We start from the raw sequence: 25,871 nt of genomic DNA, 5'->3' as shown, positions 1-25,871 counted from the left end.
AGGACGGTGCGTAGAACAGTGACAGCAGATGTGGCGGGTTTGGGGATGTGCAGCTCCGAGCGAGTGGTTTCCAGCACACGTGGTTGGCAGGGGCTGCGTGTGCCCAGGGAGGGGCTCCAGTGGGGGTGGGGGGCGTGGGGGCAGCCAGACCACTGTGGTGAGCTGGGCGGGGAGGAGAGGGTGCCCCGCTGGGGTTTCCTAGGTCTGAGATTCGCCCACAGAGACTACCGGGCAGCGGCTGCTGTTCTGGGGTGGAGCTGTTGAGTTTGGGTGTGTCCTCAGGCGAGCCCGTGGACGTCAGGTGGATGGACGGGGTGTTTCCCTCCAGGCCTCGCCGTGTGTTTCTTTGTTAACTTGTTCATTCCACCAAAAGCATCTATTGTGGGCTTCAGTGGGTCTCACAGGGTTTCAGAAGGGGTCACTGTTGAGTCCTAAAAATAGAAGGGCCCTCTGCCCTCACTCCTGGCTCTCTGGAGCCTTTTCTGAATAGAGATTTCTGTGGTCAAATAGATAAGGAGTTCTTCTGACTTAGGCCAGACGTGGGGGAAATAGATTAGGGAAAGGCTGCACCTCATACTCCCTTCTTGGAGATTCACAGTACAGAGTATTATATTAAAGGCTCTGAAAAGTCCTGCAATAAAAAAGGAAGGAAGGAAACACTGTTCAACCTACCAGTTCCCAAACTTCTTTGCCCACAGAACCCCTTTTGTAAGTAACATCCGTTAATATCCTGTGAAGCTAATATTTGAGGAATGTAATTTGGGAAATATTTGCCTCCTACACACAGTGGCAGATTCCACAAGGCAGAATTGGGGGGTCACCATGCCTTGTTGGCTGGATAATGTCCCCCCAAATTCATATATGTCGAAGCCCTAACCCCTAGTACCTCAGAATGTGACCTTGTTTGGAAATAGGGTAATTGCAGATGTAATTAGTCAAGTTAGGATGAGGTCATACTGGGGCAATGGCTGATGTCCTTATAGAAAGGGGAAATTTGAACACAGAGGCACCGTGGGTAAGAACACCATGTGATCGTGAAGGCAGAGATTGGGCTGATGCATCTTCAAGCCAGGGAACAGCAAGGATCGCAGGCACCGCCAGAATCGAGGGGAGAGCCTAGCACACATTCTCCCTGCTGGCCCAGCCCTCAGAAGGAACCAACCCTCATCTCCGACTTCTGGCCTCCAGAACTGTAAGAAAATAAATGTCTGTTGTTTAAATCAGCAAGTCTGTGGTACTTTGTTACGGCAGCCCGAGCAGACTAATAAAGCTTGGACGGGTTAAGACTTTAGCTTCTCGCTGGGCTCAGAAGCCACCACTGGGAGGCCCCATGGCCGGAGCAGGAGAGAACTCTGGGGAGCCTTTCTGGGGCTGTATGGGCTGCCCAGATTCCAAAGAAAGACCTCAAAGAGGCCGGGGTGGAACGTCGGGCAGTTGGGAGGATGACTTTCCATTGCTGGTGACATCAATTATAAAATCACCCAGTGACCGCACCTTTGGAAATGAACTCTACTGAAGTACATGAGCCGCTCGTGGCTGGCCATGTATGAGAAGGGAAGTTGGAGCCCCCCAAAAGCCTGCTAGTCGAGGAAGTGCTCAGCTCTCTGTGGTGTGTCAACTTGAGGAATGTTCTCTGCTATCAAGTTGAGTGTGTGATCTTGGTCAAAATGTGGGAATCATGTGTGACATGATGCTAAATATAAAAGACAAAAGACAAAATAGGAGCTCAGTGCCGGGAAAGCACCTGCTCCAGCACTGGTGGGGCCACGGGAGTCTGGGTGCTCACAAGTAGAATGTCATGTTGCCCGGCGCTCAGGGAGGGCCCCCTCAGGCCCAGTGTTTAGAACCCAGGACGTGTGGCCCTGGGCTGGAGTGGACAGACACGGCCCCAGGAGCTCAGCGTGCCTGCGCCGGAGGGCCCTAAGGCTGTCCTGCCAGCAGGTGCCACCTGCCCACCTCCCTGTGGGACTTTGCTCCCGGCCTGGGAACTCCACCTCCTGCCCAGTGCAGCGAGCGCGTGCCCTAGACTCACCGGGGCCCAGACGCTGCCCTCCCCTGCTCCAACCCAGCAGGTGGGTGGGGAGGGTTAGACACCACACTGCAGCCCGCAGGACAGCGTCCTCGGGGCACAGCAGTCTGCAGCTGGCAGATCCCGCCTGCGAGGGCTGGTTAATGGTACAGAAATACGGAGAGGGGAGAGCACAAAGTCGAGAAGAGAGGCTCCGACCGTAAGGAAGCACCGTGCAGAGCTGGCCGCCTGCGCAGGTGAAAGCCGCAGGTGTTCACGGTGCTTACGGAGCTGACTTCAACGTATTCTTTAAACTGCCTTGTTTACTCCATTGCAAACACTGTACACATAATAATATTAATAATACAAACACATTATTCATCTACTGTGAACATGGATTATGTGTTTCTATTACTGCAAGCATAAAAATACACAAAAGAAAAAACCCCACAGCAATCTCAGCACTCTTGTTTCATACAGAAGTTACTGTTTCCACCAAATTGCTTAGGTCAAGATTAAAATATAAAAGAACATTTCCTCGTTCACTCCCAAGCACTCAATTTATTCAAAGGTAGGAAAGTTTTTTTTTTTAAGCTAACACACAAGTAAATAGCAACTTGATGTAGCTTCAAAAGAAAAAAAAAACCCAACATCACGAAGGTCCCCTGTGCAGCTGGTGGCCCTGTGCCTGCTGGGCTGTCGCCGGCCCTGGCCCAGGCCCTCCTCAGTGGGGCCCCCGTGGGGCCTGGAGCCGGGAGAGTGGGCCTGGACGACGGAGGCTGGTTTCAGAACAGCTGTTTATTAATTTACAGCAGGAAATAAAACCGTCGGCCGTGAGTGCTGCTTTTTCGGCTCAGCCGCTTGCAGAATGACCTGCAGGGTTGGGGGTGCTGTGCTTGTCACCGGGAGACAGTGCCTGGCCTGAGTGGGGGGCCTCACACAGAAAACCCAAATGGGAAATTCCGTTTTACAGCATAGGTCAACAAGGGTTGGATCGTTTGCTTTTACTCAAGGCTCCTGGGCTTCTTTCAGCTCTAAAATTTAAGAGTCCCTTGGAATTGCCTGTGGCCTTTCTGTAGACCAAAGGGGTCCCAGGGCATGGCCTTTGGCTGTCGCAGTTGCTGGCAACCTGAGGGGGTGTTTCCAGCCCATCCCAGAATGTCGAGTCGGGAGAACGCCAGTGTATGTGTGTGAGAAATGGCGAGGGGGGGAGTCTGGTGCAGGTTTAGTTGTGCGAATAGTTAGCGGCCCTGTTGGGCAGCCAGCCCCTGTGAGCCCAGCGAGGGCCAGCGTGGAGGCAGGACAGCCCTGCACGGGCCCCAGGCTCCGCGGGAAACGGGAGGATGTGGACATGGGCCGAGGAGGCCAGAGGAACAGGGCAGAGAAGCTGCTGCCTCCAGTTTCCACCAAGGGGACGGAATCCAAGCGTTGAGTGGGCCGTCTGGGGAGCAGCCCTGGCTTCAGCCTGCCTGAGCACTGCTCCGCAGGGACCCTGCAGCTGTCTGGGGTCCCAACACAAAGAAGCCCGGGGGCCTGGTTCTCTGTCCCCATCTTCCTGGGAACAGAGTCGCATTGCCAGCTCTGTCTGTGTGCCTGGTACTGCTTAGTGGCTTCTGCATGTGTCACCTCATTTCTTGCACATGTGGTCTAGGAAGTAGGGGACAATCATTGTCCCCACTGAGGGAAGTCACCAGTTTCCTTGATGACACAGCTAGGGATGGCGTCTGAGCAGGCTCTGCTGTGGCCACACAGGGCAGTTGGTGGGGACGGAGGGTCCAACCTGCCCTCCTGGTGTCGTCACTGAGGGTCTTAACTGACGCCCTGAGAGCTGGCAATCACGGTACCACCCTCCTCAGTCTTCACCTGCGAAGGTGGGGTGTGAGCGGGTCCCTGGGGGGCTGTTCTGCAGCCCACTGTGGGCACAGGGCGAGACCCAGAACCTTCCTGCCTCTCTCTGCCTTCCACAAACTCCAGCCCAGCCAAGGCCACACTGCTCCAGGATGCCCCTCCTGGCCAGCTCGCTGGGGAGAGGCCTGGGGTGGGACAAGACAGTGGGGGCAGCCTGGGCTGCTGGGGAGGGCCGTGGCACAACCAGCAAGGCCTCGAGGAGAGCATCGCGGCCACAAAGCCACCTGGAGCAGGGAGCACTCTGGGGGTTGGTGGGAGCCACAGATAGTCAGCAACAGGTGGCAGGTTCCAGGTGGTGGCTGGCAGGAAGGGGCCGGGGCAGAAGGGTGGCTAGAGCCAGAGCTGGCACCTGCGGAAAACCTAGGGCCAGACTCTGCCCCTGAGGGGCAACAGAGCTGGGGACAGAGGCTGGGGCTTTCGGTGTGTTGTGTGAGAGCCGCAGACTGGATGCGGGGATAAGAGAGAGACAGACGAGGGGTCCTGCAGACTCTGACACTTTCCACCATGTCTGCCCCGTGAAGCCCCCACCAGGCTGTCGCCTGCAAAGATCAGGCGGGCACTGCCTGGGTTGCGGCAGTGTGTGGGAGCACCCAGAGGTGTGTGGGAGCACCCAGAGGTGTGTGGGAGCACTCAGAGGTGTGCGGGAGCACCGGGCGGTGTGGGGGAGCACTCAGAGGTGTGCCGAGCAGCGGGCGGTGTGCGGGAGCACTCAGAGGTGTGCCGAGCAGCGGGCGGTGTGCGGGAGTACTCAGAGGTGTGTGGGAGCACCCAGAGGTGTGTGGGACTACTCAGAGGTGTATGGGAGCACTCAGAGGTGTGCGGGAGCACCGGGCGGTGTGGGGGAGCGCCGGGCGGTGTGTGGGAGCACTCAGAGGTGTGCGGGAGCACCGGGTGGTGTGCGGGAGCACTCAGAGGTGTGTGGGAGCACCGAGCGGTGTGTGAGAGCACTCAGAGGTGTGCGGGAGCACTCAGAGGTGTGTGGGAGCACTCAGAGGTGTGTGGGAGCACCGAGCGCTCTCCTCCCAGGTGGCCCCGGCAGTGAAGCAGGTGCCGGGAAGCCAGGAAGGGTCCAGGCTCCCGTCCTGCCCAGAATTTACTCTTCCGTTTCTCTCCCAGGACCCTTTCCGGGTACTGTTGATCCCACTGTAAATGAGACAGTGTTCTGAGCCTTCCACAAGGCAAGGACTCAAAGAGTATTTTCTTACTTTAATTAGCTTTATTTGATTTTAAAAGCCCCATAATATGCTTGGTGCCTGGGGGCCTCATGATGTGAACAAGTTATTCAAATCGCTTTCAGCTGAGTTCAGTGGCAGGCGTCCCACTCCAGGCATTGTGCGGCGACCTTGCTGGTCAGAACATCACCCTGGGACTCCACAGCGTCCCCTCTTCCGGGCCTTCTCCCTGCTGCTTGCCCCCCCCCCCCGGCCCTGCAGACTCCCAGGGTGGTGCCCCAGGGGCAGTCGTGTGTCCGGGGCACACCTGCAACAGCGTCCAAGGATGTTCTTGGGGGAGCTTAGCAGGACGCTGCCCCTGCCTGCCCGTCTGTGCTTCTGGACAGGCAGAGGGGGCTTCGAGCCTGTCCCTAGGCGGGGAATCGCCCAAGCCCCACCCTGTTTACTGGGGTGCCCTCCTGCTCTGGCTGGGGCTTGTGGCCTCAGCCTGGGAGACACCCCTACATCCACAGGCCCTGGAAGCCTTGGTGGTCCCCTCCTGCTGGGCCACTCTGGGGTCCCCTCCTGCTGCCTCATTCTCTAGAGAACAGGTCAGTCCCTCCCTCTGCCTGCCTGTCTGTGGCCGGACTCTTCCCGTCCTGCTGGGCTGGACCAGCGCCGAGGCCCAGCAGCCCCACTCCACCACTGTCCTGTGTTGCTTGTAGGTCAGTTCTTGCTCCTGTGACACGGGCCAGTCGCTGTGCCTGACACCAGAGTCCGGAATGTAGGACACCGGCTTGACCATAGAGAGCATGGTGGGGGGAGGGCAGAAACAGGTAAATAAGTCTAATAAAGTGGACCTGAGACACACGCAAGGTGCAATATTCAGAGGAGACTGAGCTGACTTCCTGTGGGAGCTGGGAAAGGGAGGTGCTGTTGGAATTGGGTCTTGAAGAATGCATAGGAGTTTGTCCGTGGCAACAGAGACAGGCTTACAACACAGACCAAGGGTCTTTGTCGGTGTTGTCTCAATGATTATAAATTCTGGTGGGCAGAGGATGGTGGTGGTGCTGACCTCCCTGCTCTTGGAGATGTCTCAGATGTTGGGGCCCCCTGCCATGGCCCACATGGCACATGCTAAATGTGTTTGTGGCCACTTCTCAGGAGGGCTGGAACTTCCAGGGGGACGTCCTGTGACAGATTGGCATCTGGCAAGTGGCTGAGCCACCAGGGAAGGGGAGGAGGCAGAAGTGTTCTGCAGCTGGCAGCCTGAGCATCCAGGGGCTGGGGCAGATGGCAGGCTGGGGGCAGCCACCACGGGAGGAGCCATTTTGGGGCGGTTCTCTAGGGGAAGTGGTGGGTGAAGTGGGCAGATGCCTGGGGTGGGGACCTTAAGGGATGTATGCCAGGTGGGGGCAGAGAGGAGGGGGAGAGAGGGGGGTGGCATGACATTAGGGCTCAGAGCACGTCCAGGGCTGCAGCGAGGCTGTGGGACGGCGGGCCGAGGAGCTGGGTGCAGAGAGCAGGGGTCATCTTAGGGGCCAGCCACCAGCCAGCCACCTTCCCCCTCTGGGGACATCTAAGTTGCCAGGAGTGGAGACCCTGTCCTCTCTTACGAGGGCACCCTCCACCCCACCTGCAGGCCGCCTCACCCCTGGGCCCTTCCTGTTGAGCCCCTGCTGGATGCCAGCGCTGTGCCTGCTGCCTTCCCCGTCGCACAGGGGGGCAGCGTGGTGCCCCCAGCCCAGACTTGTCCCTGGCCCCGCAGCGGTGCTGCCTGGCGTCCGCGCACCTGGCCTCTTGCTCGTCTTATGCAGTTTCCCTGCCCTGGTCACTGACTGTCCCAGGCCCAAGCTGACGGTGCAGGGGCAGCTCCGGAACCTTCTGCAGAGGAGAAAGGGCTCTCTGACCTGGGGAGGGGAGAAGGGCCCGCTTGGGGCAGTCCCAGTGCTGCGACCTGTCCTTCTGCTGCCAGGCTCTGGTCATTTGTGGTGAGGACACCCGTGTGCTGGGAAGAGCTGTGGCCCGCTGCCCTCCACGCCTGCTCCTGTCCCCGTCTGGACGGCAGCTGGGAGCCTGCTCTGCTGGTGGGGGGGGTATTCCCGTCTCTCCCCTGCTCTGGGGACCGGCTCACCCCCAACAGGCACCGCACCCCCTCATCGGCTCACCGTAGACGTCCAGTCTGGCTGTTTGAACTTCCCACCGAGGCGCAGCCCCGAGCTGTGAGGGCGGGTCCCGGACAGGAAGGCTGGGACTCCCGCTCCCTTCAGGGCTTGGCCCAGAACTCAGCGTGGGGGCTGCCCAGCCAGCACCGTGGCCACTGTGCCCTCCGGGGGTCGGAGCACGACAGATGGCAGGGCAGGACCCTTTGGGGAAGCTCTCAGCTCTCCTGAGCAGGAAGCAAACGTGAGCCTGAGCAGGGGGCCCGGCTGGCCCGGCACGCAGCCTCGCTGTGGACGGGAAGACTGAGGCTCAGAGCTGCGTCACCCGGTCAGCCAGGAGGTGACGGGCAAGGATTGAAGCCAGCCCAGGCAGCCGGGGCCTTCGCCCTTGCCACCCTGTCTCCCGAGCCAGTGTCACATGTTAAAACAGTAATCCTTTCTTTACAATTTTCTTAAACTAAAAAAGAATATTTTGAGAACATAACCAACGTACATAGTGAAAAAGCCAAACAGAACAAGAGGACGCTGCGTGGGTGGTGCGGCCTCTCCCCCAGCCCCGGCCGCCACGGGCAGCTCTGTCCCCGTTGACAGGTTGGCCCTGAAAACCCAAGATGCAGCTCAGTGAGTGGCCTGAGCACAGTCATTGATCATGACCTGAGTCATTGAGAACGTGTCCAATTAGATTTCATGTAGTTATTTATTTTTTTCCAAGGAATTGAATCGTACTTTTTTTTTTACAAGGGTTCGTCTCCAAGAAGGATTGCAGGAAAAACGTGTTCGCTATTTGAGATGCTGCTTTTCCAGCATGCAGAGCCCTTGGCTTGGGCGCCCTTGCGGGTTTCTCAGGGACAGGCTCTGAGGGGAGGCCTGTCCCTGCAGGCGGGAAGCCCGGGCACTGGGGGGTGCGGGGGTGGGGGCGGGCCGTGTGCTCAGGGCTCGCACTGTGGGTGCTCCTCAGGTCGTGGGCTTCCTCCCTGTCCCCGGCTCCCGCCGCCGGGCTCCTCTCTCCCTCCTGTCTGGACTCACACCCTTCCTGTGACATTTCCTGCCCAGCCCCTGGCCTCACAGTTGCTGGGTTTAATTCTCAGAAAATGTTCCGAAATGAATGGTGGAGACGAGTCAGATGAGGCAGGGCCCTCCGGCAGGGAAGCAGCTCCCTCCCCTCCTGCCACGGTCCTCTGTCCTCCTCTGGGAGCACACAGGCTCCTCCGCTCTGTGGCTCCTGGTCTCTGGGTGGCTCTCTCGGGGCTCCCTGCTGGCTGAAGCAGGAGGTCCTCTGCAGGTCAGGGTTTGAGGGTGACGTTCAGGGCCTCGTTGACGGCCTGGGTAACTTAACCCACATTCCCAGACTCCGATTCTCTTGGGCTCTTGGGCTCTGGACCATGGTTTGTGCTGGTCTCTGCCCCCGTCCCCACCATGCTCATGCTGTTCTCTCAGAAGCGCTGACACCTCCAGGCTACCGGTGTGTGCATGTCCCTTCGGTCCCCAACTCTGGGTCTCCATGGATTCTGCTGTAACACCGACAGTGGAGGATCTCGGGGACCCTGTCCTCTAGCTTTGCAGTTTAATGATGAGATGCTTCTCCCTCCCTACAAAACCTTCAGCGCGTCCCTGTGTCTGACTGCACCAAATCCCCGTGCGTCTGCCCCTGGAGCTGGGCCTCCGGGACAAGTGCAGCTCTACTGTCCCCTGGGGAGAGCCGTGGAGGGTCTCATGGACTCGGTGGACAGCACCTGAGCGTGCGTGCTGACAGGTGCTGGGATGGGCCCTCGGTCCTGCTGACTCAAGGATGTGGGCCCAGGGGTCACACAGGAGCTGAGGGGCGCCACGGCCTCCCTCCTGGGACGGGCTGATCCTCCTGCCCCACAGGCTGTGCCATGGGCAGGGCTCTGCCAACTGTCAGGGAAGCCAGCCCCGTCCTGCGGGTGCCTAGTGGGCTGGCCCAGAGCACTGGGAGGGGCGCCCGTTCCCTGCACAGATCTCTGACTCACTGGCTGCCTGGCCGGTGGCTGGGTGCTGGGTGTTTTTGGGGAGATTAATCAGCTTTCTCTCTTTCTCCTTGTCTGTCTCTGTCTCTGTCTCTCGCTCCCCCGTTTTCCTCCTCAGGGGTGCTTTCTCTGTGGTCCGACGCTGTGTGAAGCTCTGCACCGGCCATGAGTATGCAGCCAAGATCATCAACACCAAGAAGCTGTCGGCCAGAGGTAGGGTGTGGGGAATGTCCTGAGCGGCTGCAGTCGGGCTGCGGCAGGGACCGTGCCTTGGGGCCCTCCCAGGCTCGGAGCCCACCCGGCCTGAGGCTCCGCGCACAGAGGGAGCGGGGTTTGTGGAGTGGAGGCTGCAGTGGGGGGTGCAGGAGTGTTGGGCACTTGAAGGCACCTCTGGGCTAGTGGGGCTAGGGTGGGGGACGAGTGACCCTCAGACCCAGGAATGCACCTTTGCTTTCTGGTTTGGGTGCTCACAGAGCCCCCACTTCCCGAGTCTACTGGGGTCTCTGCCCCCAGAGCTGGAAGGGAAGAGGGTCGAGGGCACTAGGCTGCTGTGGTGGTCAGGAAATGTCATCTGGCCCGAGAACTGTGGTCTGGAGAAGAACTCAGTGACTCAAAGGCTTTGGGTGACCCAGGCCTCAGTGACCCAGGCCATGCTGGGTCAGTCTCCTAGTTGAGCTCTATGACCACGAGGGGCTGTCAGAGAATGACACTGCAGAGGGCTTGGCAGGGACACCAAGGAGTGAGGCCTGGGGGTGGGACCAGAGGCATAAGTTCTCAACTGTCCCCGACACAGGAGGGACCTGGGAGCCCGGTATCCCCCCTCCCCTGTGATTGTGCACAGGCTGGACGTGGGCCACCTGCTGTCGGTCAGCTCTGCTAGCCTCCCTCGGGCCTGGCTCGTGGGGCGTGGTGGGCTGGGGCTGCGTTCTAGGGCCTGGGGCAGCAAGCCTGTGTAGTCTGGAGCCAGTGGTGCTCAGGGTGTGCCCGTGACCTGTGCCTGTAGCCGGTGCCTGTGGGTCTCCAGGTGACATTCCTGAGGCCTGGACACTCCCTGCTTATCACAGGGCACCACGGAGAGGAGATCTGTGAAGCAAAGCAGCCTTTCGGTGCATGTGAGCGAGCGTGTACACTGTGTCTGTGTGCACATGTGTGTGCATGAGTCTCTGTGCGGTGTGTGGCTGTATGTGCTCATGGGGGGGGGTGTGTCCCCCGATCGAGCTTCCAGAATGGAGCCATGTGGCCCTTGGGCAGCAGGGCTGGGACCAGCTCAGGCTGAGCAGGGAGACTGAGAGTCCTCCCAGTTCCTGCTTGGGAAGATGTTTCAGGTGTCCCAGGGCCTGGAGTGGGACAGGAGGAGTCCTAGAGGTGGCCCCTGGCCAGGAGGGCAGTGGGCAAAGGCGAGGGCCCTGTGCTCTGAGGGTCAGCTTGGATGAGCTCTGGGACATGCGGCCAACCAGGTGGGAGAAGGAGGGAGTGACCAGGATTTCAGGCTTGTCTCAGGAGGGGTGTCCAGGAAGGCCCTAGGGACCAAGCCACAAGGCGAGGGCAAGAAGAAACACCAGCCTGAGTGTGTCACATGGGTGGGACCGAGGCCAGTTGGGGTGCTGGGGCAGAGGGGCCTGGCTGGGGTCCTGGGGCCTCTGCTGAGCACACAGACCTCAGAGTAGCCTGTTGCTGTCTGCCCAGCCTGTGCCTCTGGGAGTCATGGGTCAGTGTGTTCGTCCGCGGTGGCCAAGCTGTTCCCACGGCCGCCCAGGGGCTGCTGCCAGCCTGAGCTTGAGCGCAGGGTGGACAAGTGTGGGCCGTGCAGCCTGTCGTACTCCTGGCCCCAGGCTGCAGCTCTTGCATCCTGTGGCTGCCGTGTCACGGACGAGGACCCATGCACGTCCAGGGGCCTCACTTGCTCCCGAGCCCTGGCGCTGCCTAGCACGGCCCTCTCTCCCAGGCCCAGAACTGAGACCCGAGGGGTCACCGGGCCAGGCGCAGCCCCCGCGGCTGCACTGTGGTAATACTGCGAGGATACCGGCGTCAGAGCTGGCACTTGCTCAGTGCCGGCTGTCCATGCTGCACTGGAACCTGGGAAGCTTCCGTGTTCCCTGACACTCGGTGGTTGGCACTGCTGGTGACACAGGTGTGAAGTGTTCTGGGGGACGTTGTGCACCACACCGGTGGGGTCTGTAGGGCAGGAAGAACGTGAGCGTCACGTGCCTTGAAGCCTCCCAGGCGTCCCCTCGCCCTTCTCCCCTCTTTAGTTCGTGGTCGTCGTTCCCTCGTTTCCCTGTCGTTTGGCCCCACGGCTGTTGCATCCACTTGTGTGAGCCTGAAGGTGGAGGGCACTGCCAGTGCCACCTGCCTTGTGTGCAGGGTGATGTTCCGGGTGTGTCCCTGTGGCAGACTCGTCCCCACTGCTATGAGGTGTTCTGCTGGGCGAAGGCTCTGTGCTGGCTCCTGGCCACGTTAGCGCCGAACCCAGCACATGGGACATGCTTGGTTAAATGTGTGAGGGAGTTGAGTTTGACAAAAATGTTGCTTGCCGGTCAATTTAATGATTAAAGAGCCTGTCCAATATATTAGCCTAGGAAACCAGAATCCATAAATGGCCTATGTCCCCTCCTGCTCTTCTGGCTGTCCCAAAGGACAGCAGCCACCCCTGACCCGCCTTGATCCTCAGCAGGGGCTTCTGGAAGGCTTGTCCCCCAGACCGCAGCCCGGAGGAGGTGCGTGTGAGACCAGCACCCTGCCCGGACCCCTGCGCGGCTGGTGGGTGTCTGCATGCTGTGTGCCCTCAGAGAACCGCCCACGCGCCCCTTTGTCCACAGAGGAAGCCACCTGGGCTTTCCCTGGACACTGTGCCCATGCCAGTGGGCCAAGCTGGGCAGCACTGTGCCTCTGGCCTCTCTGGAGTCACTTTATCCCTGCCAGCTTCTCCTTGCCTGAGGACCACGCGTCACATCGTGTCCACGGCTTCCTGGCCTCTCCACACATTTGCTTTCATTCCTCGCTCTTGCAAGGCCTCAGGAAGAGGCAGGGGAAAGGAGGCCACCTCAGATATGTCCTGGACATGGGCCCTCACTCACCCACAGGTTGCTGCTGGGGACACAGTGATGAGCAGATATGCCCTGAAATATGCAGCCACAACTCTGTGTGCTGGGCAGGGCCTGGGGAAGGGGATCCTTGGAAGGTTGGTGAAAGTCACCCCAAAAAGTTGCATTAGATGGGTCTTGAAGGATGAGTAGGAGTTTGTTAAGCTCAAACAGAAAACCACCTAGGTATGTATCTGTGGAATGACATCGCTCCTCTAAATTAACCTCACATCCCATATTTATACCCTCGAAGTGCTCTGCCGGTCAGGAGGGTTTAGGGTGGTGGCATCCTGAAATTCCGGCCGTGTCTGCCATTACCACCCTGCAGGTAGCCCAGCTGCTGCCTGTGCCACGTCCTCCTTTCACCCTCCGGCTGTCACCATGGCTGAGCCCTGGGAGACCCCCTGAGCTGCCTTGTGTTTCACTGAATGCCTTGGGGCTCATCACAGACCCTGCCCTCAGGCCCCACACCTGGCCTCAGTTTCCTCGATGTCACCTTCTTCTGGCAGGATCACGGCCAGGTGCTGCTCCTGGAGGGCTGCCGACCCCCGCCTGCCTCACTGTACACAGACCCTCCACCCAGGGCCACCACACTGGCCAGCCCTCGCATTTTGGGGGGCATTTTCTTTCCTGTTTAACTTTTTATTATGGAAAATTTCAAACATTCCCCAATACAGAGACAATGATAGAAGGAACCCCAACTTCAGCAGTTATCAGCTCTCGGACGGTCTTGTTCCGTCCGTGTCCCGGACTGCGGGGACTGTTCTGTCCATAAATGTTTAGGCGTGGATCCCTGACAGAACGGATTCTGAAAACACAGGCGCAGTGGTGTTATCATACCGAAAGAAACTGGCGGTAATTCCTTGATAGTATCAAATGTGCAGCCATGTTTGTGTTTCTGACGGCCCAGAGGTTTCCTCAGAACTGAACTGAAACCGCATGATTAGGTGGTCTGCCCTCGGTCCCTGAGTGTGTGGGGCCTGGCAGCTGTTTGTCACAGCCCAGGGGCACAGCCAGAGACCACTGCGGGGCCTCTGGCCTCAAACCTCTTGGGGAGGGAGCCGCCCTGCCCACCCTGGCTCCCAGGACAGCCTGTCCCCTTGGGGTGGAAACCTGGGGCTCCAGGAAATGACCCAGCACTGGCCTTGCCTTGACTGCTGTGGCCTTTGCTTTGGTTTCCCCTTCTACTGCCCCAGCCTACCTCATGGAGTTGGTGACAGTACTGGACAGTCTGGGGACACCACGGAGGGAAGGCACCTGGCACTTCCTTCCCAGCCCCTTCAGCACACAGAATCTTGCATTCACCACCCACCTTGGTCTGGGGGCTCTGTCCTGTGCCTCCGCTGCCTTGGACCCCCCCACACCTGATTTCCTCCGACCCTCCCCAGACCCTCTGGGCTTTCCTGACTGAGCGTCTGGACCGGCTCTCGGAGCCCGCCATGGGCACCTCACCTCCAGGCGAATGCCCAGCTCTGGCCCTGACTGCCCAGCTGTCTGACCTTGGCCGGGTTCCTTAGCCACCCTACACCTCGGTTTCCCCAGCCGTAAAATGGGGATAGAAATAGTGTCTCCCTCAGAGGGACATTGCGAGGGCTGGAGGTGGGAGGTGCTTAGGGAGAGACTGGCCCTCCCTGGCTACGGAATGTGGCCATGACCACAGGGCCCTGGGCCTCTCCACCTTGCTGCCTCCCTCCCTGGCCTGACAGCTGCGACCCTGCCTGGACACCCCTGCAGCTTTCTGGTGCCCTCCGTCCTGCCCAGCCTGTGAGCCTCAGGGCCCCCTCCCCCATGAAGCTGACATGGATCCTCCCACCAGCAGCCGGCCACCCACTTGGAGCTCCCTAGGCCGTGTCAGTCACCCGCGTCAGTCGCCCATGGCTGTTTCTCAGCTGACCACGTGCTCCCTGGGGGCAGACGCAGCTGGGGCATCTGGCGGCCTCCCAGCTCCCGGCCCAGAGCTGTGAACGCATGGGGGAAGCGCCCCCCTCCTGTCTGGCCTGCTCTCTCCCTCCACGCTGTTATTCGGGGGGTGGGGGTGGGAAGAAGGCCTGGAGGGGTGCTCTAGCAGCCTGCCCCACCCCCAACTGCATTCCCCCCCCTTACTTGAGGCCAGTGGCAGTGTGGGGGCCTCACCTGCGCCTCGGGCATCGGCTCCTCGGGCATCCCCACCCCAAGCACAGCCGGAGGTGCTGTGTCCCCACACTCCCTGCCTGTCCAGAGCTGTCCAGGGCTGAGGCCTGGTGACAAGAACCGTCAGGTAGCATGTGGCTGCAGAGAGAAAGGAGCTGGCACCGGGCACAGGAAAGTTCAGGCCGCCCAGCAACCGACCAGCCGACCACCAGGACGCTGCCGAATTGCACCAGTTCACACCAAAGGCTGTAGCAGTTAGATTTTTAAAATTTAATACTTAATTAAATAGAGGACTGTGAGACATTCAGAGTCTTTGAATGTACTGAATATTTAGAGATTATTAAACTACTGTTAACAAAGGCAGTTAGCGGAAATGTTTTTTTTTTTGAGACAGAGTCTTGCCAGAGTGCAGTGGCGTCATCACAGCTCACTGCAACCTTGAACTCCTGGGCTCAAGTGATCCTCCTGCCTCCTGAGCCGCTGAAACTACAGGTGCACGCCACACCTGGCTAATTTTTCTATATTTAGGTCTTGCTCTTGCTCAGGCTGGTCTTGAACGCCTGACCTCAAGCCATCCTCCTGCCTCAGCCTCCCAGAGTGCTAGGATTACAGGCGTGAGCCACCGAGCCTGGCCAGTTAGCAGGAAATTAATTGCCTGTGGGTAAGGAGATTATTAGGCACACATTTCTAGTTGTTCTTGTCTGTCCCCGCAGCTCATTGTCGACACTGAATGGCTGTCCTTTTGGGGGGAAGTTTTGTTGTACCTTCATTGGACGCACCCTGTGTGGAAGTGAGCGGCTCAGGGAGCAGGGGCAGAGGGGTGACCGTGGTTAGTGGGCCCACACCGGGGAGATCGGGCTGGGGGACGCTGCCCTGGAACAGGCCCCAAGCTCGGGCGGGGGCTCGCGTGCCCTGACACCAGCGGCACTCACCTCCGCATCTTCACACCCTCCGAGGTCAGTGTGGGCTCCCAGTTTACAGAGGGGGAAACTGAGTCCTGTGGAAGCTGAAAGATGCTCTGGGTCCCACAGACAGGAGTTAGCAGAGCCTGGATGTGGGGAGCTCTAGGTTTTACCCAGCTGGGGTGGGCTGAGGGTTGGGCCAGCGTGGGGCTCCCAGGCGGGGCTCACCTCACGGGTGAGGGGGTCACTCACAGGTGGGTGGTGCTGACCTGCCCCCAGCTCCCTCTCCAGGGCACCTGGCCTCCCTAGGGCCTAGTCTTGGGGGGCAGCCCCTGCCTAAAGGAGTGATGGGGAGGGCCTATCTGGGGTCTCGGGGGTCTCTGGGGCTGGGCCTGCCCCCAGGGTGGGGACAGCAGCTGAGGGGAGGCCTGCACCCCCAACCTGAAACCTGCCTGGGCCCATGTGTGCAGCAGGCCAGTGCGGGGCTTGCGTCTCAGGGCTTCTGTGCTTTACGTGGGTACCCCATGACCCACAGCCAGGAAAGTGACCCCTACTCAGGGGATACTGAGTGCGTGGTTGGCAGCACCCGTGGAACTGGGTTAATAGAGGACAAGGCACTGCTCCGCATTGCAGGGGCAGCTGGGAACATGCCTGTAGCAGCACCTTCCCCTTCTCAGCCTGGGGACCCTCCCCACCCACCCTGGGCCTACAGACGCCTTCCCTTCCGCAGCCTGGGGACCCCTTTCCTCCCCAGTTGAGCACTCCCTCCCCTTCCCTCCCCTCCCCTCCCCTCTCCCTTTCTTCCCTGCCCCCCCCCCCAGCTCAGTGACCTCCTTCCCTCCCCTCCCTTCCCCTCCCTTCCCTGGGTGGCCCCTGGCCAGAGGGAACAGCCTTAGAGCTTAGACCCCCAACCAACCCTGTGCACTTCTACCCTCAAGTTTGCTCCCTAGGAACGTGGAAGGTGAGCAGGAGGGGGGTCCCTCCCCCTGGGAACTGCCCCTCCCAGCCCTAGGGTCCACCTTTAACAGGATGGTGACCGGTCCCTGCCAGGTTCTATTGCCAGGCCTTGGGTTTTAGGGAGGGGCCCTGCCTGCAGGTGCAGAGGGGGTTGGAGAGCCAGGTGGGCACCACACTCCCACCCCCTGGGGGGGACCACCAAGGAGTGGTAAGGAAACCAGGCTGGGGCTGCCAGATTTAGCAATTCACATTGATTTTCAGATAAACAGTAAAGAAGTTTAAGACGTATTTATACTAAAAATTATTCATTGTTCATCTGAAATTGGGACATAATTTTACTAAAAAAATTTGTCCTCTGTCTGAAATTCAAACTTAACTGGGCATCCTGTGTTTCATCTGGCCGTGCTGAGCAAGGCGGCTGCAAGAGCAGGTTTTGCTTGTTCATAAACCGAACGGGCTTAGTCAAAGGCTCCTGAGCAGGGCCCAGAGGAGGATCAGAAGAGGAACAGGGCGCCTGGCAGTGTGGAGGGCCCTGGTTCCCGGTGGCCTCACTGGCGAGGTGGCTGCTCGCTGGCTCTGGGGTGTGGCCCCATGTGCAAGCTGAGTCCCAGGGGCCATGGGGCCCATTGGCCTGAGTGCAGCGCCAGGTTCCCGAGCCCCCTGAGCTGTGTGCAGGAGCAGTGCCCACCCCGCTGGCACATGGAGGGCCCAAGCGGTGAGGGAGGAGTTCCTGAGCAGGGGCGGGTGGGAGGAGGAATGGCTATCAGGGAGGACGCCTCTGTGAACTTGAGGTACTTGTGGGCCCGTTTCATGGGCCAGTCCTGTCTAGAAGGAGGCACTGCGGGGTTTCCAGGGGGTCCCCTCACCTTCTTGCAGGGCTGGGGGCTGGGGTTGAACCGCATCAGCTTGCCCGTGGGAGAAAAGGCTCCTGACAGAGGGAGGAGGTGGGGGCTGGGTTCTGGGTCATGGTGGCCTACCTCCCTCCCTGCCTCAGTTCCCTTTTCTGTAAAATGGGTGGAAGATTGGCCCCAGTGCTACCTGGCTCTTCCAGCACTGACTTTCCCCAAATCTGGAGGGGTCCTAACTGCTACGCTCTGCCTGCCCCAGGAGGTGAGCGAGGGTCAGAGGGGCTGGCTGAACCCAAGGCCTGGGAGCCCAAGGTTTGAGGAGCTGGTTCTGCCAGTGTGGGCAGAGCCCCCACCAGCCCCGCCTGCCCACTGAGGTGAACGTGCAGGCCCCTGGGACCGCCCAGACAGGAGGGGAAGTGCCCAGGTGTGGGGCTGGGGCCAGGGACAGGGCTTGGGGCCGGCAGTGCTTTGGCCTTTGCCACACTGGTGAGGATGGTGCTGGAAAAGTCTGGAACTGGACAGTGAGGACGAAGCTCGAGTGAGGAACAGCTATAGGGAGGACTGGACAGTGCCAGGGGCCCTGGGTGGACGTCTCCCCTGTAGGAAGCCACTGTCCTCTGTCCCCAGGGCCACAGGTGCTCTCAGGGTCACGATGTTTGCAACGTCTGCACGTCGACTGGGGGAGCCCTAACCCCAGCTCCAGGGTGGTGATTAGTGCTGCCAACTGGGATCCCCTGATCGGACGGTAGAGACCCAGCAGGCCGGAGCCGAACAATCAGGCTCAAAATCCGTCAGCTGAGTCATCTCCCACGAAGGGGGAGCCTGAGATGAAGGCAGAGCCTGGGGCCGCAGCCTCCCTCCCTGGCCCCGCTGTGGGAGTCGCGAGATGGGCGCTGGTGGTGCGTGGGCTGCAGCAGCGGCTGGTGTGAGCTCAGGCTGTCCCGTGCAGCAGGGACCCCCTGGCTGCGTGGCTGTGATGGAGGCCCAGGCCTGGGCCTTTCTGGACTCTAGCGCCACAGAAGGTCATGGTGGGTTTAGTGACGTTAGCAGGAAGGTTAGCAAGGGGAACAGCGGGTGAAGGGTGAGGGTCTGCAGCCTCCCCTGCCGGCAGAGGGCAGGGGTGTGAGGATGCTCACATCTGGTGGCATTCTGGGAAGGGCCGGTTGGTAAGTGTGCTGGGCTGCTGGCCACTGGGCCTCTGTTGCATGGCCTTCTCTGTTGATTGTCCTCCGTCACTGTAGAAATGCGGTAAAGCCTCCTCCCTGGCCTCAGGCTGCAGGCTGGGTGGGGCCCCCAGGCATCCAGTCAGGGGTGCATGGGAACATCCAGCCAGCTGTCCGGTCTCTGGAAAGGACAAGCAGGACGTGGTGGGCAGAGTGGGAGGCGGAGGAGGAGGCTGGGCATAAGGCCACAGTGGTCGGGAGCTGCAGTCAGGGGCGTGGCCCTGGAGGGAGCCCCACGTGGCCTGAGCCTGGCCTTGTGGAGTCTGGGCCTCGTCTTTGAGAGTAGGACCCTGGCAAGGTGTGTCCCTCACCCTGAGGGATCTGGCCCGAGCCAGGAAGCATGCAGTTCATGCTCGATGCCACGAGCGTGTTCAGGGTCACAGTGCTGAGTCAACCTCACAGAGCCACAGCGACCCCTCTGTCCCAGGAGAAAGCCACCGTGTGTCTGTGGAGAGGTGGGCTCTTCTGGGGCCTGTGTGTGCAGGGAGACCCTACCCCAGGTGGAGGACTCACTGCACCAGGGCTGGAAGAGGACACAGCCACTAGCACCTCCTGTCACCATGCCCTGCCACTCTGGAGAGCGTATTATTCCCACTTTACAGTTGACAAAACTGAGAACTCAAGAGTGCAGGCACCTTTGTTTAAATCGCCTCCTGTCCACGCCGTATGTGAGGGTGGGATCCTGCCCGAGGGTTATGGGGATGGCGGAACGCACAGCACCCTGGATGTGCTCTCAAACACTCCGGGCCGGGGAGGAGGGCTCTGCCCTCGGAACAGAGCGAACAGCAGGGGCCGGGGGAGGCAGGCTCTGTAGTAACAGGAGGGTGCGGCGGCCTCTGGTTTCCACTAGAGGAAGTTTTGGCTGGCTTGAATAATTCCGTGGGTTGGCAGAAAACTGCAACCTGCTACTCAGGGATGAGCAGGAACCGTGCCTGGCCCCTGCAGTGAGGAGGCCTGGCTGGCAGGGGCTTAGCCACGGGAGCAGGGTACAGGCAGTGAGTCCACTCGGCCTTCCTGGTTTCACGACAGGTCAAGGTAACGCATAACATTGGCATTAATTTTAGGCCTTACCCCTCAGCCCTGCTTGGCACGACAGAGTGGGAATTCCAAGCCATATCTCTGTTTCAAAGCTGTGATGCCCCCACGTGGTAGAGGATGGCTCTGTTGTCCCCATCCCTGCCCAGGCCCCCGGAATGGTGGGACTCATCCCCGGGGGGTTGGCAAACAGCTCCGAGGCCCCCAGCTGTGCTGTGGGTGACATGCATATGCAGAGGGGCAGGATCCTCCGACGCGGGTTGCCAGGGTCCCCGAGAGCCCTGACAGCGAGGTGGCAGGCAGCTGCAGGACACGCACACAGATGCCTCTTGCGGGGCGGTGTAGCTGCTGGCTGATGCTGGCGGGTTAATTGCTGGTTTCTGTGTTGCCTTTTTAAAACGAAACATGCACAGAAAACCACAGCGAGAGCCGCCTCTTTGCACCTTCGTCGGGGGGCTCAGCCTGACTGGGCTTTCTCGGGGACCCTGGTGCACCCGCCCCTCCACTGCCCCAGCCCCTGTGACACCACCTGGATCCCCCCAGAGGATGCTGACCTGGCCCCAGGCCTCAGAGCCAGGGCGGTTCTAGCCTCAGATCTACTATTTGGGTGTCAGCCCCGCCACCCGCCATGCCCACCGAGGTCCCCAGAGGGAGGGCAGGCTCGGGTCACACACGTGGGAAGTGGTGCCTGCTACCCCGCCTTGGGGACTGGGCTTGGCAGCCTCTGAAGTCTCACAGGAAGGAAGAGGAGGAGGTGGCAGCGGCTTCCCGAAGTGCAGCCCGCTCCTGGGGGTAGGCCCCTCCTCCTCCGCCGGGGTCCCGCTCCTCCTCTACCCAGCCTCCCTGTGCCCGTGCCCCCGTCGGGAAGCTGGGGGGACGTCATAGCAGCCCTGCCTTGTGGCACGGTGACAGCTCACAGGCCTGCCCAGAGCTGGGGATCAGCAGACAGAAGCCGTTACTCTGGGTGGACTCACAGGGCTCTTCGTTCATTCTCAAGAAGAAATTTTCCTTTTAGGAGGAACGGCTAGGATCTGCCCACCACCTTTTTTTGGACCCTAAACTGGCCTGCACCCCAAGACTGCATGGGCAGGCCTTGCAGCATGGCCCTGAGCTGACTCTGGGGTCCGAGCTGGTTTCATTCCTCGTTGCCCAGGCCGGAGGGCCAGAGCAGAGGGGCTGCTGGAAGCCTTTGCCTGGAAGCCACCCCCTCCCCCCACTGCCTGCCAAGGTCAGAGCCAAGGGGACTGGCCAGAAGCCCAGGTTGGCAAGTGCCAGCACTGAGACCTGAACTCTGCCCGCCATCCCTGCTCCTGCCCCAAGGCCAGTCTCCCCTTCCTACTGGGACGCCGAGGGCTGTCATCGTGCCCGCACGCCTGCCGGGGCAAAGCCAAAAGGAGAGAAAGGCCAGATTCCACCGGCTTGGTGTGGAGGTCCAGGATATCCTACTGGGGTGTGGCCCGGTGGCTCAGTGCCACAAGGGCTGACCGCCCGGCTCCTGAGGGCGCTCTGCCCCTTAGGAGGGTGAAAGCGTAGACGAGTTTAAACCGCAGCGAACTGGGAGAGCTGGGTTAAACGTGTTGGTACCAGACAGTGCTCGGGCTGTGCCTGGCTGGGGTGCGGTGTGGACACTCGTGAGCCTTCTACGATTCTAGAAAGCTCTCTCGTGCCGTCTGATGGTGCAGGCAGCTACGACAGGCAGCGCGGGTCACCTGGGTCTTGCCCACGTGATGAAGGTGCAGGGAGTGGGGCCTCAACCCCGCCAGAATCTGGAGCATCAGACAGACGGGTGCCCAGCCTCCTCCCGGCATCCGGGGCTGACAATTCCAGAGGCCCTGGAACCAGCGTGGGGGCAAGAGGAGCCTCCCCTCCTGCCCCTCCTCTCCCCCACCCCCGGTGCCCCCGGTGTCCTCCTGGGGGTGACAGCACTGCTGTTTCTCCTGGCAGCTGGCGGGGGGCCTGGCGCCCACCCACGCTCTCCTGTCCCTCTCCCTGGCTCCTCCTGCTCACCGCCCCCCCCCCCCCCGGCCCCGCTGTGAGTCACCCACTGCTAGGGAGTAGGGCGCCAGGGAGGGTGGAGGATGGCGTTGGGGGCCTGGGTGGGCAGAGGAGCCTCCGCCACCCCAATCCTGGGCTCCATCTTGGCGCTGGAGAGAAGGGCAATGACAGGGAGCGAGCGGCGGAGATTTACTAAACAACACGACCCTGACTCCTCTTGCAGGCCTGTGGCCTCTGCTGTGTCAGACCCTCCTCCCACGGGGTGCACTGGCCATACCATCGCCTCGTCTCTGGCTCACACCTCACTCTGCAGTGCACAGGGCCGGGGTCAGTGTCCCCCCACCTCTGCTAGCTGCTCCTCTCCCACCACCCTCCACGAGCTCAGGGGACCCCAGCTAAGGATGACCCTGCAGGGATGCCACAGCACCTGAGTCGGGAGGAGCTGGTCTGCAGTCTCTTCCCTGCCACTCCTGGTCTCTCAGGGCGTTTTTGGAATTAAATGGGTTAATGCCTGTAGCGCACAGAACAGACGGCACCTGGCATGTGGCAGGTGCTCCAGGACGGGTCACGTGGCATGTGCCTGTGTCCCAGCCCTGTCTCCTCCTGCGCTTGGCCATGGGCACCTTGGGGCCGCTTCTGCCCTGTCACGTTCACACTGATGGGTGCCAGCCACCAGCCCACCAGCACAGTGACAGCCCAGAGGAGCCCCACTCCCCTCCCTGGCCCCTGGGAGCACCACACCAAGGCTTCTGAAAGGGGCCTGTGGGTTTGGAAATGGCCATTCTTGGGGGGCTCTGTGGTCCCCGCTCCTGAAACGGTTGAGCGTTGGTTGATGTGCTGTCCAGGCGGACGTAGCCAGGCATTGTCCTTCCCCACAAGCGCGAGTGCTTTGCTTGGCCTTGGTCAGGCTTCTGCAGGTGGGCGACCCACACTGGCAGGGATCTCGCTGTGGTTTGGAGAAGGCTGTGGGGCGAGGGGGGAGGGGAGCCTTGCCCCCCCCCGGCCCTTGTGAGCCCCCCTTGTGCTGGCATGGGGCTGTCTCCCCTCCCCTGTGCAGCCCGCATCTGCAGGAAGTACATAGCGGGTTCCGCAGGGGGCAGAGGCAGACGCTGCACACCAGCCCGGAGAGCAGCAGGGGACGCAGACCAAGTGGCATCATTCCAGAGGCCCCTGCACTTCAGAGAGAGGCCTTGGCTTCAAGTCCTGGCTCAGCTGTCTGCCTCCCTGTGCACTGGGGGTGGCTTCCGCGTCCTCGGTGTCCTCTGGGGCTGCTGGTGAGCCTGCGGGAGATGAGCCCAGCGGTGGGTGTGCGACTGGGGCCACGACTCTTCCGTGTCCCTCGGTGGCCACTGAGCCCACCTGTGTCCCACACATTCTGCTGACCTTGGGGGGCACCCAGGGTGCAGGTCTGCAGGGTGGACACTCTGGCAGGCCAGGGCTCTGCACGGAGATTGTAGCCAAATCACTCGGAGAAGCTTCCAGGCCTGGGCATTCCCCAAGGGGTGGAGTCGAGGATGCGGCGCTATCATTAGAACTCAGGCAGGCGGGCGGATAATTGCAGGCTCCAGTTTAGCCTGATCTCTCGGAGTACAATTGTTTTTGTTTTTTTTTATTTTGGGTTTTTTTTTTTGATAAATGCTTTTATGGGTTATAAATGAACGCTGTATTTTATCTGTGGGATGTTTCTCTGGTAGGAGAAATAAATAGCTATGCTTTTGCCAGCATCTCTCTGAGCCAGCCCCCTTGGGGAGCAGGTGTGTAAATGTGTACACACGTGTGCGTGTGTGTAGGATTTCCTCCAAGCTGAATGAGCCAGCCATCTTCTGGCTTAAATATAGGCCCACACACATATGCCCTTGTCTCCGTTTGGGGTGCAGATTCTATAGATGCCCAAGCATTTAGGAGATAGTTGAACTCATGAGCTGTCTTTCCAAGCTTCACACTGCAGGGGGGTGTGAGAAGCGAGTCTTTTGCCAGCAAGAGAAGGCAAACTCCTACTCATCCTCCAAAACCCCACTCAAGCATCACCCCTTGAGTCTCCCGCAGGCAGAATCAGGGCCTCAGGACACTCTGCTCATCTCTCTGCTGTAACAAGGGGCTCATATCACTGCTGTCACCAGCTCCTGACAGCCCAGGGCCTGTCTCTCCCTGGAGCCCCAAGGGCCTCAGTCAGTGCTGGCCAGGGGTCTTTTGGTAAGAGAAGGAAGAACGAGAGCAGAAGGGCAGAGGGGCCTTCCCTTGGTGGGGTGGGCTTCCCTGGAGGTTGAGAGGGGCTTGGCCTGTGCCCCACTCTCTGGCCCCTACCTTCTGTCTCACATCCCGTCTCAAAGGTTGTCCTCCAGGGAAAACTCGGCGTGAAGGGGCACTGCAGTCCTGGGACCAGTGCACACAGGGAGGTGATGAGAGGCGGGGCCCAACACCAACGGGAGAGGGGACCTAACGCCTTCTGGGGAGTCAACAGTCACCGCCCCATCGGGCATGTTCTTGGGCTTTACTTGTCATTGGTTTCACAAGCCACAGAGGTGTGGCATCTATGCTGTGACATGTGTCAGTACTACCCAGTAAAATGTTAACCGCACAGACATCCCTGCGGCTGTGGGACATGGCAGTGAGGATGATCTCAGGCCTTAGGTGGCCCTGAGCACCCCCAGCCCAGGGCCCTCAGCGAACCTGGACACAGCCCTGGGGCTGGGCCAAGGCCGGCCTGGCCTTCTACCTCCGCAGCCCCCACACCTGGGAGTCCCTCCTGGTGGGCGAGCTGGGTGACTCACTGCCCAGCCCTGGCCAGGACATCACTGCAGTGGGCCCAGCCGCTCAGGAGGACTCTTGGGACCTCCCCCACGATGGGATCCGGGGCTGGGGTCCCAGGGGTGCCGAGGGGCCCTGGGCAGGGTGGGCACCTGAGGCAGATGGCGTGGCCTCCTGGCTGCAGTCTCGCTCCAGGCCCGCTGGAGTCTGGTCCTGCTCAGTGGCCACCGCCGTGGTCTCCCGAGTCCAGGTGGGTCCCTCAGGGGCCAGAGCCCCCCAGAATGAGGCTGGCAGGCAGGTGTGACCACTCGGGTCACTGCCTGGAGCAGGGAACAGGAGGGAGCTGGGGTCCTCCCAGGTTCCATTGGACTGTTTAGAGCCAGCACACGTTTCTTGGGAACTGAATTTGGTTAAATTTAACTTACTTAACCTTGTCCATGACAGGGGGTTTACGATGTTAATTTGGCATCCAGGAATAAGGGCCCTGACTTCATGGGAAGAAAATCACAGGGTGTCCACAGAGTCGGGAGCTGGATTCTTGCCCACATGACACGGCCTGTCCTGCGATGCAGCTGTCGGAGCTGGGCGGAGACAGCCGCCGGCCCCTCCCCTCGTGCTTAGATCTTCTTTCTTGGCCTGGTGTTTTCAAATTCGAGGGCAAATGTTCCCGTAGCAGATTTTATGGGACATCCTCATCATATTGAACCAGTGGCTTGCTCACTGGGGACAGGATCAAAATCTTTTTGAAAAACAAATGTTTTGCCAAATTGTAAAAGTAACACATGCTCATTGTCAAGATCGAGGGGCAGAAGTATAAAGAGTAAAACGAAACTACCCACAGTTCTGCCACCCAGAGTGAAGCACTGTTAACAACGTTGTGTCTGGGTGTTACCAGCTTTGACTTTGTGTCTTGGTTTATAGCAGCGGTCCCCAACCTTTTTGGCCCCAGGGACCGGTTTCATGGAAGACAATTTTTCCACAGAAGGATTGTGGGGGGTGTGGAGCTCAGGCTGTGATGCGAGTGATGGGGAGCGGCTGTAAATACAGGTGAAGCTTCGCTGGCCTGCCCTCCACTCACCTCCTGCTGTGTGACCCGGGTTCCTAAGTTTCATGGAAGACAATTTTTCCACAGACAGGGGGTGGGGCGGGGGCGAAGCTGAGATGCTCAGCCTGGCTCCTCGGTTGCTAACAGGCCACAGACTGGGACCCGGGGGTTGGGGACCACAGGTTTATAGTGTCAAGGCAGCTCCCTGAGCACTCCCCCACAGGGGCTGCCGGGAGAGGTGGCCAAGGTGCTATTGTGCATGTTACAGAAAGGGGACCCGCCAGTGACCTACATGGCTGTGGGTGGACGCCTCGTGCCGGCACTGTGCAGTCAGGTGCCTCCATACCAATAATTTATCTCCCTGAATACACGCTCAGGAGTAGCTATGACCTTGTGGCTGGGGCTCTGGTCTCAGAGATGTTTCAGTAATAAAACAGCCCTGTAAATTATCTGCGTCCCAGGAAAATGGATTCACAATTGCATTTTCCTCCTGGTTTCTGTTTATGATTCTATTTATTTAACTATAATCAGACAATTTTCCAAAAGCAAACTATCTACCCTGGTCTGCCTACCTCCCTTCCCTCAGCCTGGCTCCAGCGTCGTCCGTTATCTGGGACGGGGTCCTGTCCTGGGGGCAGGTTAGCTGTCAGCGTCACTGGGGAGGTTGGAGAGTTGGGCTGTGGAAGGT

At 59.9% G+C, this 25,871-nt stretch overlaps 1 protein-coding gene across 10 annotated transcripts in view; it reads left to right on the top strand.

Moving 5' to 3' along the window:
* Positions 1-25,871, top strand: part of CAMK2B (calcium/calmodulin dependent protein kinase II beta) — a 100,238-nt gene that overhangs the window by 31,113 nt on the left and 43,254 nt on the right. For 9 of the 10 annotated variants that reach the window (XM_045565199.1, XM_045565193.1, XM_045565203.1 and 6 more), the window contains exon 2: positions 9,336-9,430. In XM_045565199.1, the coding sequence (XP_045421155.1) occupies positions 9,336-9,430 (95 nt within the window). Of the gene's footprint in view, positions 1-9,335; positions 9,431-22,492; positions 22,665-25,871 lie in introns of those variants that run through there. The other variant, XM_045565201.1, reaches the window with a different exon arrangement.

This window comes from Lemur catta, chromosome 11 (genome assembly GCF_020740605.2).
Source record: "Lemur catta isolate mLemCat1 chromosome 11, mLemCat1.pri, whole genome shotgun sequence".
Taxonomy (NCBI): Eukaryota; Metazoa; Chordata; class Mammalia; order Primates; family Lemuridae; genus Lemur; species Lemur catta.
This window is presented reverse-complemented; position numbering and strand designations above follow the sequence as displayed.